The sequence below is a fragment of the Pithys albifrons genome, chromosome 4 (genome assembly GCF_047495875.1).
Source record: "Pithys albifrons albifrons isolate INPA30051 chromosome 4, PitAlb_v1, whole genome shotgun sequence".
In the NCBI taxonomy this organism is placed as follows: Eukaryota; Metazoa; Chordata; class Aves; order Passeriformes; family Thamnophilidae; genus Pithys; species Pithys albifrons.
In genome coordinates, this window is record NC_092461.1 from 14,350,218 (window position 1) to 14,363,313 (window position 13,096).

The following is a 13,096-nucleotide window of genomic DNA, read 5'->3' on the forward strand; positions in this document are numbered from 1 at the left end:
ATGTCTCTGAAGGCATGAGACTCTGCCAGAGCTGTGTAACTGGTTTCCAAACTTATCAATGCTCTAGCCATAATGTTTAAAAAAGAAAAATTAGCCAAGACTTTCTTTTGGCTTCAGCGTGATTGGAATAGAAAAGTAACTAGTCTGGTGGGCTGTACTTGGGCTGATTCACTGCAAGGGCAACATCCAAGTGAACAATGATAAAAGAAGCAGACAATCTGTGTGATTCTGCACACTGAAGACTAGTCTCCTTCACACGATGCTGATGAACCACTTTTTCTTGATGCTCAAGGCATGTAAAACCACAGATAAGCATTAACTGCTGTGCGCAAAGTAGTCAATAAATTGCCATCAGACTTTCTCTTCTGTTTAACTTTTATTAAAAGAGGTGTTAAGGTACTGTATTTTATGCAGTACATCATATTTATTACCAAAATTAACAAATATACAAAACATATACATGTAATTTTCTTACATCCATTTATTGGTCTATAATACTGCATTTGTTCAAGTAGGTTATCTACAGTATGTAAACATCCCTTGGATTGATCTCACACAGATTAGGAAAGCCCATCTAACCCATGTAGTTACCAAATATAAATTTTCTTATTTTAAAATTTATTTGGCTTTCATTGGTAGAATCTAATCTTCACATTGGCGCATGGAAGAGAAATCTACAGTGCAAAAGAGGCAGGCTTTCTGGTTTTGCTCTGAGCAGTTTAGCAGAGTCATGGTTTTAAAGAGCCAAGAATAAATTTACACAAACTTGGTAGGAGATGGATTAGTGTTAACACCAATGACTCACAAATCAACCATTAAATTAGAGCAGAAATTCAAAGTCTCTTCCCCAGCCCTCTCAGTCACATGGACCCCCCCCTTCCAACCTCACCCTTGTTTCTAAAAAGGGCTCTGTTAGCAACAGAGAGAGAAGGTTTAGTTTACAAAGAGCCCTCTGAGATTCCAGTTTCAGTTTTCTGCTTTGTGGAATTTTTTCCCCTTTTTAATGGGGAAAACATAACCAATGGGGAACAACTTTTCTGTGGTGACAATTTCTTAGTGAGCTGAAGATTAAAATTGGAGTTTACAGATCTTTGAACCCAGCTCAGTAAGCTGCTGTGTACAAGGGGGAGAGAAAGGACAAAAGAACAATGTCATTATATTCCAGGTGTGGAGCTCTCCAATTTTGCTGTAAAAAACAGGAGAAAGCTTTCTTTCTTCTGGTTCCCATAGTTTCAAAAATGTGACTTTCATTTAACTGAGTAAAGTGGATCCAGAGAGACCTTCATTCGCACACTTCTTCCCATTCTCATCCAAGCACTGTATTGCTGTTTTTTCAAGAGGCCTCATCCATGTGCAAGGAAGCATCTGATGAGAATGGACTGAACTGGACACCATTTCACATCGAAAGCCCTCTGCCAGTCCTTATCTGTTACCACAGAGCTCCACTACTGTCTGTGGCACCATACATCTCAGCCAGCTTTTTGAATCGTGGCCCCCAGTCCATCAGGTAGTCGTAGCTCTGGTCTGAGTCTGTTGTCACTGACTGTAAAGAGCTGAGTGACTCTGCAACTGAGCCACTCCCTTCAAACATGTAAGTCTGCAGGGAGTCAAAGGGAGGTGCCCAAAGGTCCATGTCAGCTTCATACAGCTTGGCAAGCACATAGTTGTGGACGTTGTTGTCCATGACGCATGCCTGAGGCACGTATCGGGAGAGGCTCTCTATTTCAGGGAGCATGTCCTGCCGATTTTTCACTACCAGCTGGGCCTCCCGTGGGTTCCACATGGCAGCGATATCAAAGGCCTCTGTGTCCTCCTCTCCACCACCCTCATCATCATACCTGACAATGTTCTCATGGATGTTCTCCTCTTCGTTGATGATGTATGGCTGCTTCCGCTGCCGCCGCATGGAAAGGATGAGTAGCACCAACACTACAGGAGGCAAGGAACACACAGGGCTGTCAGCAAGGAGGCAGATCTTGCCAGGGCTTCAGACTCTCTGCTGCCCTATTTTCCCCTTGGAGAGCCAAACCAGTGCCTTAGATTTAAAGAGTTGTGGTGTTTGCAAGTTGAGGAATGTAGAAATTCCCCACTCCACAGTCAAAATTAATAGCTTGAGGTCCTGCTAATATGTCCCTTTTCTAACCTTAATTCTTAACTCTTGGTAACACTTATGACATGTATATGATTGCAATGCAGTGATACTTGAGCCACTTTTAAGCTAGCCAAATTAGAGATCAGTAACAGTTTATCTTCAATGGCACACTGTTCCATAGAGATAATTTTTTCCCTGCTGTGTGGCTGGGTTTTCCAGCCTGCTTTGAGGATGCCTCTTGGGCTGGCTGCTGCACGTGACAGAGATGGATGGTGCTAATGCACCACAGTGATATGCCTGCCTACACAGCAGAATGCAGAGCTAGCTCCTTAGTCTGCTCCAAAGAATTTTTTGTTTATCTGCAAGCCTCCTGCAGTGATGCTTCTTGACATGGGCAGAAGTGGTCATACAGGCACCAAAACCCTTTGCTATTGAAAATGTGCCATCACTTGGTGACTATTTCCAGAGCTAGAACTCAGCAAAGATTTTGGATGCTGAAATATAGAAGTGAGGTATCTAGGCTCCTTTGAAGAGCCAGAGTTGAGGCACTTCAAAAGAATTTTTCCTGTATTTACTTCACTGCTCCTCAAACTGAAACTCTGAAATTTCAGGGAATGTGTGTTTTGAACTAATATCTCATGACTTGAGAGAGAGAATGAGAGAACTGAAGTTCTTTTGACACCAACAGCTAACAGGGGAGATAGAATGTCTGGGCAAGGAAAGGGTGAAATTTAATTGTGGAGACAGAACTCATATAATGTGCTCAGCCCATTTATTGCAACACAGCCACCATTCAAATGAAGTATCTCAAGCAAAAGGATTGAGGTGTGGCTATGTCTTGACAAAAGACTAGGCTTTACCACTTCTGTTTCCTGTGGGAGCACATGATCAGAAACTGTCGAGGATGAGAAAGTAACTTATGCCCAGACATAGCTCTGAGTACTTCCTCCTGCTGTATCCCTTTGCAGGAAAGCATGGTCATATCAGACATCCTATAACTTTGGGCAACTGGCAGAAATATTTGTGGCCCATAGTTTTCCTGCATACCTACAGCCCAGAGTCTGAAGCCACATGCATCTGACTACGTCACCTGGTCCTTGATTTGGCCCTTTAGGTAAGTATGTGTCTGCATAAACACATATACATAGATGTGCATGTGTGTGTGTGTGTTTGTGTCCTACACCTTTGGTGGATCAGTGACCCCTTGATCAGAGCTGAAAAGTTAGTTCCCTTCCAAGAAGAAGGCAGGGCTTTACCTAACAGGACAAAGATGCAGGTGAGGATGGCAATGAGTGCCCCTCTGCTTAGGCTGACAGGGAGGACATACGCTTCCGCGTTGCAGGACATCACCATGCCCTCATCATCGCAGCTGCACACATGCACAGTCAGCGTGCCCGTGCTGCTCAGTATGGGGCGGCCATTGTCGCTGATCAGGATGGGGAGGTAAAAGGTGTTCTGCTCGTGTTGCCTGAATCCAGAGCGCCTTGTCAAAATCCAAGCTGTATTGTCTAAGGGCAGAAAATAAACAGAGACAATAGTCTACAAACAGAACAAATACATTCAGCAGAGAAGGAAGATCAAAAAATCAGCCCTAGACCTACACCCATTTTTCTTGTATCTATCTATCTATCTATCTATCTATCTATCTATCTATCTATCTATCTATCTATCCATCTATCTATCTTCCAATGGGTTCATCACTAATCAGCATTTTGCCTCTGCCTCCCCTTCCAGTAGATTCCCAGGCCATAGCTCCAAAATGAAGACGCATACACACCTTAGGAGTTCCCTTTACCTCTCAAGTACCCCTTAGGACATAAAGTGACTAGAGCAAACTCACAGTCTTCAGATTTAGCTAGAAGAGCTTTCAGAAGGCAAAAGAGAAACAAATAGTTGAAGGCAAGTTGTTATTCCTGTTTGTTCATGCTCAGCAGCTTTCCTAGACCTCACACTTAGATGTTACCACCATTTTTGAGATGCTGGCATATAACCCTGGTGGACACGCTATGGTACTCTATGTTTTTTGATACACAGCATGATCATCTGCTTGAGGCAATGAGGAGACAAAGGAAAAGACAAGCAGCTTGCTATCCCAAAACAGCAGTGAGTTGAACATTTGCAACTAAACATTTTTTCAGTGAAATACATGCAATTTCATTAGTACTTCAGCCATTGAAAAAAGTCAGAATGCTTTGTGTTATCATTGTCAGAATTATTCTGCTTTGATTTGGCCATTTTGATTCATTTAGTGTAACTGCCTGTTTTTTATAAGAACTTAAATCAAAAGGAATCAAATTGATGCCGCTGAAAAAAATAGTAAAAGAGTGACCTAACAGCCAGTTGCTGCTGGTCATTTCAATGGGGCTTTTGACTCCATACTCAACATGCTTTCTAAAATGTCAAAATTTCCCAGTGTCATTTGAAATCCTGTCTAACCTCCTTCCTCAAATTCTTGAGACTGTGCACCAGGTTTCCTGCTCAGAAAGCAAGTGGATTGAGGAAGTTGTTCTCAATTCTTATCTCATGAATGCCAAGGCAAAATCTTTGGAGATGAGTGTTGGTTTTGTCAATGCTGACTTTCAAGATTTTTGATCTCAGAGACTTTTGGAAAGCACAAGACTGAATGTCTCCAATGTGATCTGGCTCATCAGGGAGTCTAAAGGAACCTGCATGAAAACTGTCCTTTCTTACATCTCTACAAGTCTTGGGCAAGCAAAGATAAGTGGTAAACACAGGTACTTTTTCTCTTTGGCAGACCTGCAAGCCCTGACTCTGTGCAGTGATGCTGTGGCATTTTTGGGAGATGATCTTCGGTTTCTTTTACTACTTAGTTTATTTCCTGTTCCATTGGTTCAAAAGAGGTCACAGAGTCTTGCCATCTGCATCTCCAGGTTGTTAGCAATGTACATTTGCTATGCTCAAAGTGCAGGATGTTGATTAGCAGTTCCCAGATAGATAAGCACAATGGAACTGCTGCCTGGAAATGGCAAGAAACCTGATCACAAGTAGACTGTGAAAAAAACTAAAATATCAACCTGAAAGTGTTCCATTTCCTTATTATTTCTCTGTCCATTCACTGCTAAAATTTAAATCTTGGATTATTTTTGTTTTCAGAGCAGAGACTCAGTTTACACACAGGTAAGTTCAGCTATATTATCTATCGTGGTTTGAACACCAGAAATTATTTGATGGCTTTTAGGAGTGAAATGACGAGTGCTGTATACAGCCAACTCTGGAATATATGCAAACTCAAGCTAAACTTTCTAGACTTGTCTGCTAGACTTGGATTTTACTTCAAGTTCCATACTTTGTGTTGCAATTCTTATGGCATCAGACAGCACCAGCACACATAAGTATGGAGATCTTGGATTCCACATTTTGTGAGATTAGTTTGAATTTGTGGTATGTTTTTAAAAGGAATTGCATGTCTGTTTTCTTACACCTCAATGACATTTCAAGCTTTTATCCTGAAAGCATAAAATTCTGAAGTGTGCTTGCATGTCTGAGAATATATAGAGAAATTGTAGTATCTGATTAAATCATATGACACCAACAGCTGGAACTGTGAGGAAAAACCACCAGGTGCAAGGTGAAATCCCAAAATTGCTTAGAACTGATTATGTGTTACTGTTTACTGATCTCATCTTCAATATGCCATGCAGCTCTGAGTATGTACAGTGGATATGGACAGATATAGATAGGTCTCTTCTCCCTAGTAGCAAGCGGTAAGGCAAGAGGAAATGATCTCAAGTTGCACCAGGGGAGGTTTAGATTCAATATTAGGAAAAATTTCTTCACTGAATGGGTGGTCAGGCATTGGAAAAGGCTGTCCATGCAAGGGCTTGAGTCACCATCCCCTGGAGATATTTAAAAGAATTGTAGATGGGGCACTTCTTCATCATCATCATCATCATCATCATCATCATCATCATCATCATCATCATCATCATCATTATCATCATGGCTAGGCTTTACGAATCAATGTTTGGGAAGGGCACTACCCATGCTTGCTGCAAGCATGCTGGTGGCTAAAATGGCCAATGCGGGATAGGCAAGTCTGGTTGCAAAAGGCACAGTGGAAAGTCTCCTTACATGATATTGGCATGGCACAGTTCTTAATACGTTGTCTTTTCTCCTCAAGACTGATTCTGTGTGTGTTCTCAAAGGAAGCAGCAGTGTTCTGAATGGTTTGTCTCCATGAATCCCCATTGGAGGCCAGAGTGGACCATTGATGGCAGTCAATATGGCCAAGGCTGACATATTGTTTCAGGGAGTCCTTGTCTCTTCCCTTTGGGGCTCCTCTCTAGTGGCAGCCGGTGGTGAGTTCACCATAGAGCACAATCTTCGGAAGGCGGTGATCCTCCATCCTGGAGACACGCCCTGCTCAGTGCAGCTGTGTTCTCAGCAGCATGGCCTTGATACTGGTGACCCCTGCCTGTTCAAGAATGGACACATTGGTCACATAATCAATCCAGTGGATGTTTAGGATTGTGCGGAGGCAGTGCTGATGGAAGCGTTGGAGCAGTCGCAGGTGGTGGCAGTAGATGACCCAGTATTCAGACACATATAAAAGAGTAGACAGTACAATGGCTCTGTAGACAGTGATCTTTGTACTTTTCTTCAGGTGCTTATTGCACCAGACCCTTTTATGGAGTTTTCCAAAGGCTCTGTATGCCTTTGCTAGTCTGTTCTCTATCTCTTTGTCAATCTTACCGTATGAGGAAATTATGCTTCCCAGATAGGTGAACTGCTGGACTGACTTAAGCTCTGATTTGCCTATGGTGATGTGGGGATGATGGAAGACTTACTGAGGTACACGTTGGTAGAGGACTTCCGTCTTCTTCAAGCTGACTTCCAGCCCAAAAAGTTCAGCAGCCTCTGCAAAGCAGGATGTTAAGCTCTGCAAAGCTGCTTCTGTGTGAGCAACGAGGGCGGCATCATCATCAAAAAGCAGCTGACGGACAGGGTGATTTAGGGCCTTAGTGTGGGCCTTAAGTTGCCTTAGGTTGAACAGGCTTCCATCGGTAAGATATCGGATGTAGATGCCATTTCCTTCATCTAGGTCTGCTGTGGCTCTTTGCAGCATCATGCTGAAGAAGATTGTGAATAGAGTTGGTGCAAGAACGCAGCCTTGTTTCACACCACTGGCTAATGAAAAGGCCTCAGAGAGTGCATTGCTATATCTGACTTGTCCATGCTGATCCTCATGTAGCAGGATGATCATTTTGAGGAACTTGGCAGGACATCCTAAACGTTCCAAGATCTGCCACAGGCCTTTTATGCTCACAGTGTCGAAAGCTTTGGTGAGGTCAATGGAAGTTACATGGAGTCCTTTGTTCTGTTTCCTACACTTCTCTTGCAGTTGTCTGAGAACAAATACCATGTCTATGGTGCTCCTATTGGCTCTGAAACCACACTGGCTTTCAGGTAGAAGTTCTTCTGCAATAGTGGGTACTAATCTGTTCAGAAGTATTCTTGCAAGGATTTTACCAGCAATGGAGAGCAAAGTAAAACCTCCATAATGTGAGCAGTCTGATTTTTCTCCTTTCTTCTTGTACAGGGTGATGATGACTGCATCATGGAGATTTGGTGGTAATTCCCCTTGGTCACAGCAACGCACAACAATCTCATGGAATTTGGCATGGAGTGCTTGACCTCCATGCTTCCAGATTTCAGGTGGAATTCCATCAACCCCAGCTGCCTTGCCAGTTTTCACCTGTTGAATGGCCTTAAATGTCTCTCCCATAGTAGGGGCTGCATCCAATTAATTTTTCACCGGTTGTTGTGTAATCTGCTGAATTGCTGAGCCTTGGACTACATGGCTGGCAGTGAAGAGAGTCTGAAAAGGTTCAGACCATTGGTTCAGGATGGAGGTTTTATCTGTGAGAAGCATTTGCCATCTGTGCTGAGTAGGGGTCTTTTAATCTGGTGTGTGGGTGCGTACACTGCTTTCAGGGGCCTCAGAATCCTCTGTGGTCACCCAAATCTGCGCATAATTGAGTCTTTTCTGCTAGGTTGAGCCACCATTTGTTCTGGATGTCTTGAAGTTTTTGTTGGAGCTTACTGCATGCAAGACAAAAGGAAGCTTTTCTTACATGCCAATATGGCTGAGTGAGATGTGCTTGGTGAGCAGTTCTCTTCTTCTTCAACAATTCCTGGATCTCTTGATTGTTTTCATCAAACCAGTCTTTGTTTTTCTTGGAGGACAACCCTAAGGATTCTTCAGAGGACTGCAGGATGCAATTTTTAATATGTTGCCAAAATGCTTCAGGAGAGGGAACTATGGGATTATTTTTAAGTCTAGTTTGAAGGTTTACCTGGAAGCTGTCTCTCATTGTAGCTGTTTGAAGATTGTTAACTTTGGAACCTCCTCCTTGGAATGCTGTCCCTCTTTGGCTTGGGCTTAAAGTGGAGGTTTGCAACGCACCAGGCGATGGTCTGTTTGACATTCTGCACTCGGCATCACTCGAGTATGACACACATCGCGAACATTTCTCTGTTGCACTAAGACATAGTCAACAAGGTGCCAGTGCTTGGATCGAGGATGCATCCAGGTTGTCTTCAGTCTGTCTTTCTGATGAAGGATAATGTTGGTGATGGTGAGCTGCTGTTCTGCACAAAACTCTAGCAAGGAGGTGTTCGTTGTCGTTGCAGTTTTCAACACTGTGCTTGCCCACTACTCCTTTCCAGGCTTCAGAGTTCAGATGGGGCCCTTAGGGTCATGGTTTAGTGGCATACTTGGCAGTGTTAGGTAAACAGTTGGAACTCAATGATCTTAGAGGTATTTTCCAATCTAAAAGATTCTGTGGTCCAGGAATGTGTCCCAAAACCCATCAGAGAGCAGTACCCAGCGCATCCCATGATTCCTGGGCAAGGGATGTGCTGTGGAGAGTAGCCCTTGCCTCCTGCAAACCTTTCCCCTCCTCTCTCCTGGAGCACATACAACTGCTCTCTCTTCCTGGGGCTGCTCATGTGCCCTTTAGTATGTGCTCCCCAGCTCTTAATACCACATCTTTCCATCACTGGGCCAGTTTTAGCATGAGGAGAAAGCAGCCCAAAGGGCAGAAAATGGCAAAGTACCTGCATTTATGAAAATATTTTAGTCATCTTAACTGTTGTAATTTGGTTGCTTTTCTATTTCCTGGGTGAAAGACTCACTCTCTTTAAGTTGACTTACAATACAAGTCACAAATTCTATTCAGCTGACAGCAAATCTTCATTTTATGTAAAATTGCTCTTTGTGAGGGAAAAAAGACTTCATTATTCCTAGCTGGTCATACTTTGTCTGTAAAAGAAATCACAGGCAGTGAACCTCACTGAAGCTGTGCAAAATCAGCTAATGTGAGATTTCAAGTGTTTATAGTAATTCTTTTTTCAGGCCCAAACCCAGTTTCTATAACCTAAAATTGAAAGATGTGTACCTATATATACTTTCTGCTGTGATGTGCGACCATTTCACCCAGGTTTTAAATGTTCTTGGTGCTAAAATTCTCATTGTGACTCTCAGCATTACATTTTGGTCATTTTGCTTTGCTTTGTACTAGGCAGGCATGTTGTCGCCAGGCCTGCTCTAGAGGAGACTGCACACACCAATGTGATGTAAAGCAAATCCCAAGTTTATTCAAAAACACAGGTATATATGACCTCAAGTGACCCCGCCCCAGGTGCGGTGGTCTGACTCCAATTGGTTGAGGCTGGAAACATGTCCTTTTAAGGTGAAAACGAAACCTGTAAGGTGGTCCTCCAGACCCACCTGAATCGGGCTGCAACACAGGCATGCAAATAACCCCTAAAGAGTTGCTCTATTACTCTGCAACTGAAATACACTGATGCCAAAGCTTGTTGTGGGACTCATCAAAAGCCAATGTGATTTGATGTCTAGTGCAGTCTGAAGGACATGCTGGAATGTGATGCAGCATGGCAGAAATTGGAATCCACAAATGTCTTCTGAATTTGTTATCTGCTAAGCCCAAGACATCAAGAGAAGAGGGTGTGTGAAGACATGAAAGTCCTGTTATATAAAAAAAAAAAGAGCAGCCATGAGAAGAATGCACAGTATTTTTCATCACAGCTTCCAACATATCTTTGACTCACAGTGGGCTGGATGGTAGCACTCAGCTACGATACTGAATAGAGATGCTGAAGATTGCAGCATGGCAGGTCCTGCATTTGTGTGGTCAGCTGAAAACTGAATTTCTCACTGCCATGCAGGCTGGTGTCTCCATGTGGTTGTGAGAACAAGCCACGGAGTACCATCTTGCTGCAGTTTTCTGCCCCACCAGAAGAGATGTACTTCCATGGAGACATCAGGGAAATTAATCAATGTGTAGGTCCAAACCTTGAGATCAGAGCTAACCACTGCTCTTCTCACAAGAAAGGGCTGTCTTCCTTCTGTATAAATCTGCAGAAGAACTGGGGATGATTAGCCAATAAATTTCATTAGTCTTTAAAAACTGATTATAATAATTATGAAGAATTCAGAATAATATAAAGAAATATTTCACCAGGAGTGAAAGACCACAAGGAAGCAGGCATTATGGCCACCACTGGCTTCAGGAAGGAGTCACACTTTTTCTTGAGTATTTTCAGCTCACTGCTTTTGCACTCTGCCAAGGTGTGACCTAGACCACAGTTTTAGGGAAGGAAGAAATAGAAAAAAAGTTTTCTTGGACAAATTTAATTGCTATGTGGATGACTGCCAGAGGCTTTCAATGACAGGCCTGGCGGTGCTGATCCTGCACCCATTAAAAAGGCTACTGTCTTCAACAGTTCCTGGTGCCAAAAGATGGAGGGCAATGGTTAAGGTTCAACAGAAGATCAGCTGAGAGTTTAATCTGGAAATGCAGTAAGCTTATTTTGTTGTTCATCCCATTCTTACAGCCAGCCTCTTTTTCTACTTTTTCACAACATAGTCTCAGCTGGATTAGAAGTGGGGGAAAATGGCCTAAAGCACAAATTGAAGAGATGGGAGACTTCAGCTGAATTTCCGGCTTCACATATATCCTGTATGGCCTTGGGAAGTCATTTATGCCCAGATCATTGCAGCTACTTAACATGTCTGTCTCTCACTGATTTTACTGAACTCAAAGAGAACCAGGCATGTAAGTAGCTTAATTTCTCCTTATCCCAGATCCCTGTCTATAAAGGAGAACAATAGGGTTTCTGTCTGCTGAAGATATGCAAAGAATGAACCGACTGGAGAAGTCCTCAGAGACTATAATTTTGAGGGCCAAAGAAATATGTAAAACAGCTCATCAGAATGCAAAATGTGATTTGTTGCTCAGTAAAAATCAAGGTTTTAATTGTTGCCAAGAAGGTTACATGTCTTGCAGTTTCTCTTACTGCTATATCGGACAATGAAGTAATCAGCACAATTGCTAATCTTAACTGCACCTTCCCTTACTCAGGGAAGCATTTCTGTCTCATGTTTATGTGCATAGGCTGTGACTAGCAAAGTGAATTCTGTTTCTTATCTTGCCACCCTGTGACATACAGTATAGCTACTCCCTCTGTGCCCAAGTTATATCATTTATATAGTTCTTGGTGGCCCCAGATGAAAATATAAGCATAAATTACTGTTACTGAAATGACTACTGCACTCCAAATTGCTGAGGCAGTAAATTAATGCTTCATCTTAGATTCATAGAATATGCTGAGTTAGAAGGGACCCACAAGGATCATCAAGTCAGCTCCTGGCTCTGATCAGGACACCCCAAGAGTCATACCATGTGCCTGAGTGTGTTGTCCAAATGCTTCTTGGATTCACATAGGCTTGGTGCTGTGACCAGTTCCTGGGGAGTCTGTTCTAGTGCTTAGCCTCTCTCTGGGTGAAAAACTTTTTTCTGATATCCAACCTAAACATCCCCTGACTCAGCTTCATTCTGTTTTCTTGGGTCCTGTCACTGGTCACAAGAGTGAAGAGATTGATATGTGCCCTACTTCTTCCTCTCATGAGGATGTTGAGGACCACAGTGAGGTCTCCCCTCAGTCTCCTCTTCTCCAGACTGAACAGACCAGGTGATCTCAGCCACTCCTCATATGGCTTCCCCTCCAGACCCTTCATCATCCTCATGGCCCGCCTTTGGATGTACTCTAATAGCTTAATGCCTTTTTTTTTATATTGTGGTGCTCAAAATGTGAATATTTCAAATAGTCAGTGGTTGGACACTTAATATTTTTATTTCAAATTTGTAACCAATAATACCCTAAGCTTCTTGTGATATATATGTGTATATATATATGGAAAACTGGTATTTCAAAGTGAGTGGGAGGGACAGCCATTCAGTCACTGCTGTCACTATAAATTATTGCCAAGTATGACCTTAGACAGAAAAAGTGCATCTGATGCTGGGAATTTTGTAAGTTTCTTTTTTTAGGACAATGCCTTGAGGATGAAATGAGCCTGGTTTGCCAAATGCTTTAGCAATAGTTGTGTTATATTTGTTCATTTATTTTGGCAATATATATTCAAAAATAAAAGGGGAAGAGACAAGGGGAGAAAGAAGGGCATAAAAAGGCAAGAAATTGTGTATGGAGGCTTCAGAGATACTAGAAAAACTGCTTTTTGGATGAAAAAGCATTAGCATACTGTGGAGGAAGGCCCAGGCTCTGTAAGTAGTATGTTTTAAGACATCTTTGGTTAGTTGAGGCACAAGCTTCTTTATGAGCCTTTATGTTGCTCTTTCATATGTCTGGAGAGGCCTAGATAGGGGCTTATGGAAATGTGTCAAGGAGACGTGTGGGAGCAAGGGCAGGCCTGGAGGCTGGCTATGAATGCTGCAGGTGGCTAGCCTTTTCCCCCATTTATCCTGGAGTCACTTGCTGATTTGTGGTACTTCGCACACCAAATTCCTAATAAAATTCAGCCTCTCAGTACTGACTTTCGAAGCTCTGCACCAGGTCACTCAAGAGATTCCCTCCTTCCTAATGAAGGCTGGTGTGGACCTGACCTCATTATCATTGCCCACGGAGATCTTCTACCAACAGGAGTCATGCAAAGGCCTA

At 42.8% G+C, this 13,096-nt stretch overlaps 1 protein-coding gene across 1 annotated transcript in view; it reads right to left on the minus strand.

Annotated features, from left to right (window-relative positions):
* Positions 1-912: 912 nt before the first annotated feature.
* CDH20 (cadherin 20) overlaps positions 913-13,096 on the minus strand; it is a 143,281-nt gene continuing 131,097 nt past the window's right edge. Inside the window, exons 11-12 of the mRNA XM_071552992.1 lie at positions 3,349-3,600; positions 913-1,929 (exon numbers count right to left, since the gene is read on the minus strand). Of these exons, the coding sequence (XP_071409093.1) occupies positions 1,430-1,929; positions 3,349-3,600 (752 nt within the window). The 3' untranslated portion in view covers positions 913-1,429. The remainder of the gene's footprint in view (positions 1,930-3,348; positions 3,601-13,096) is intronic.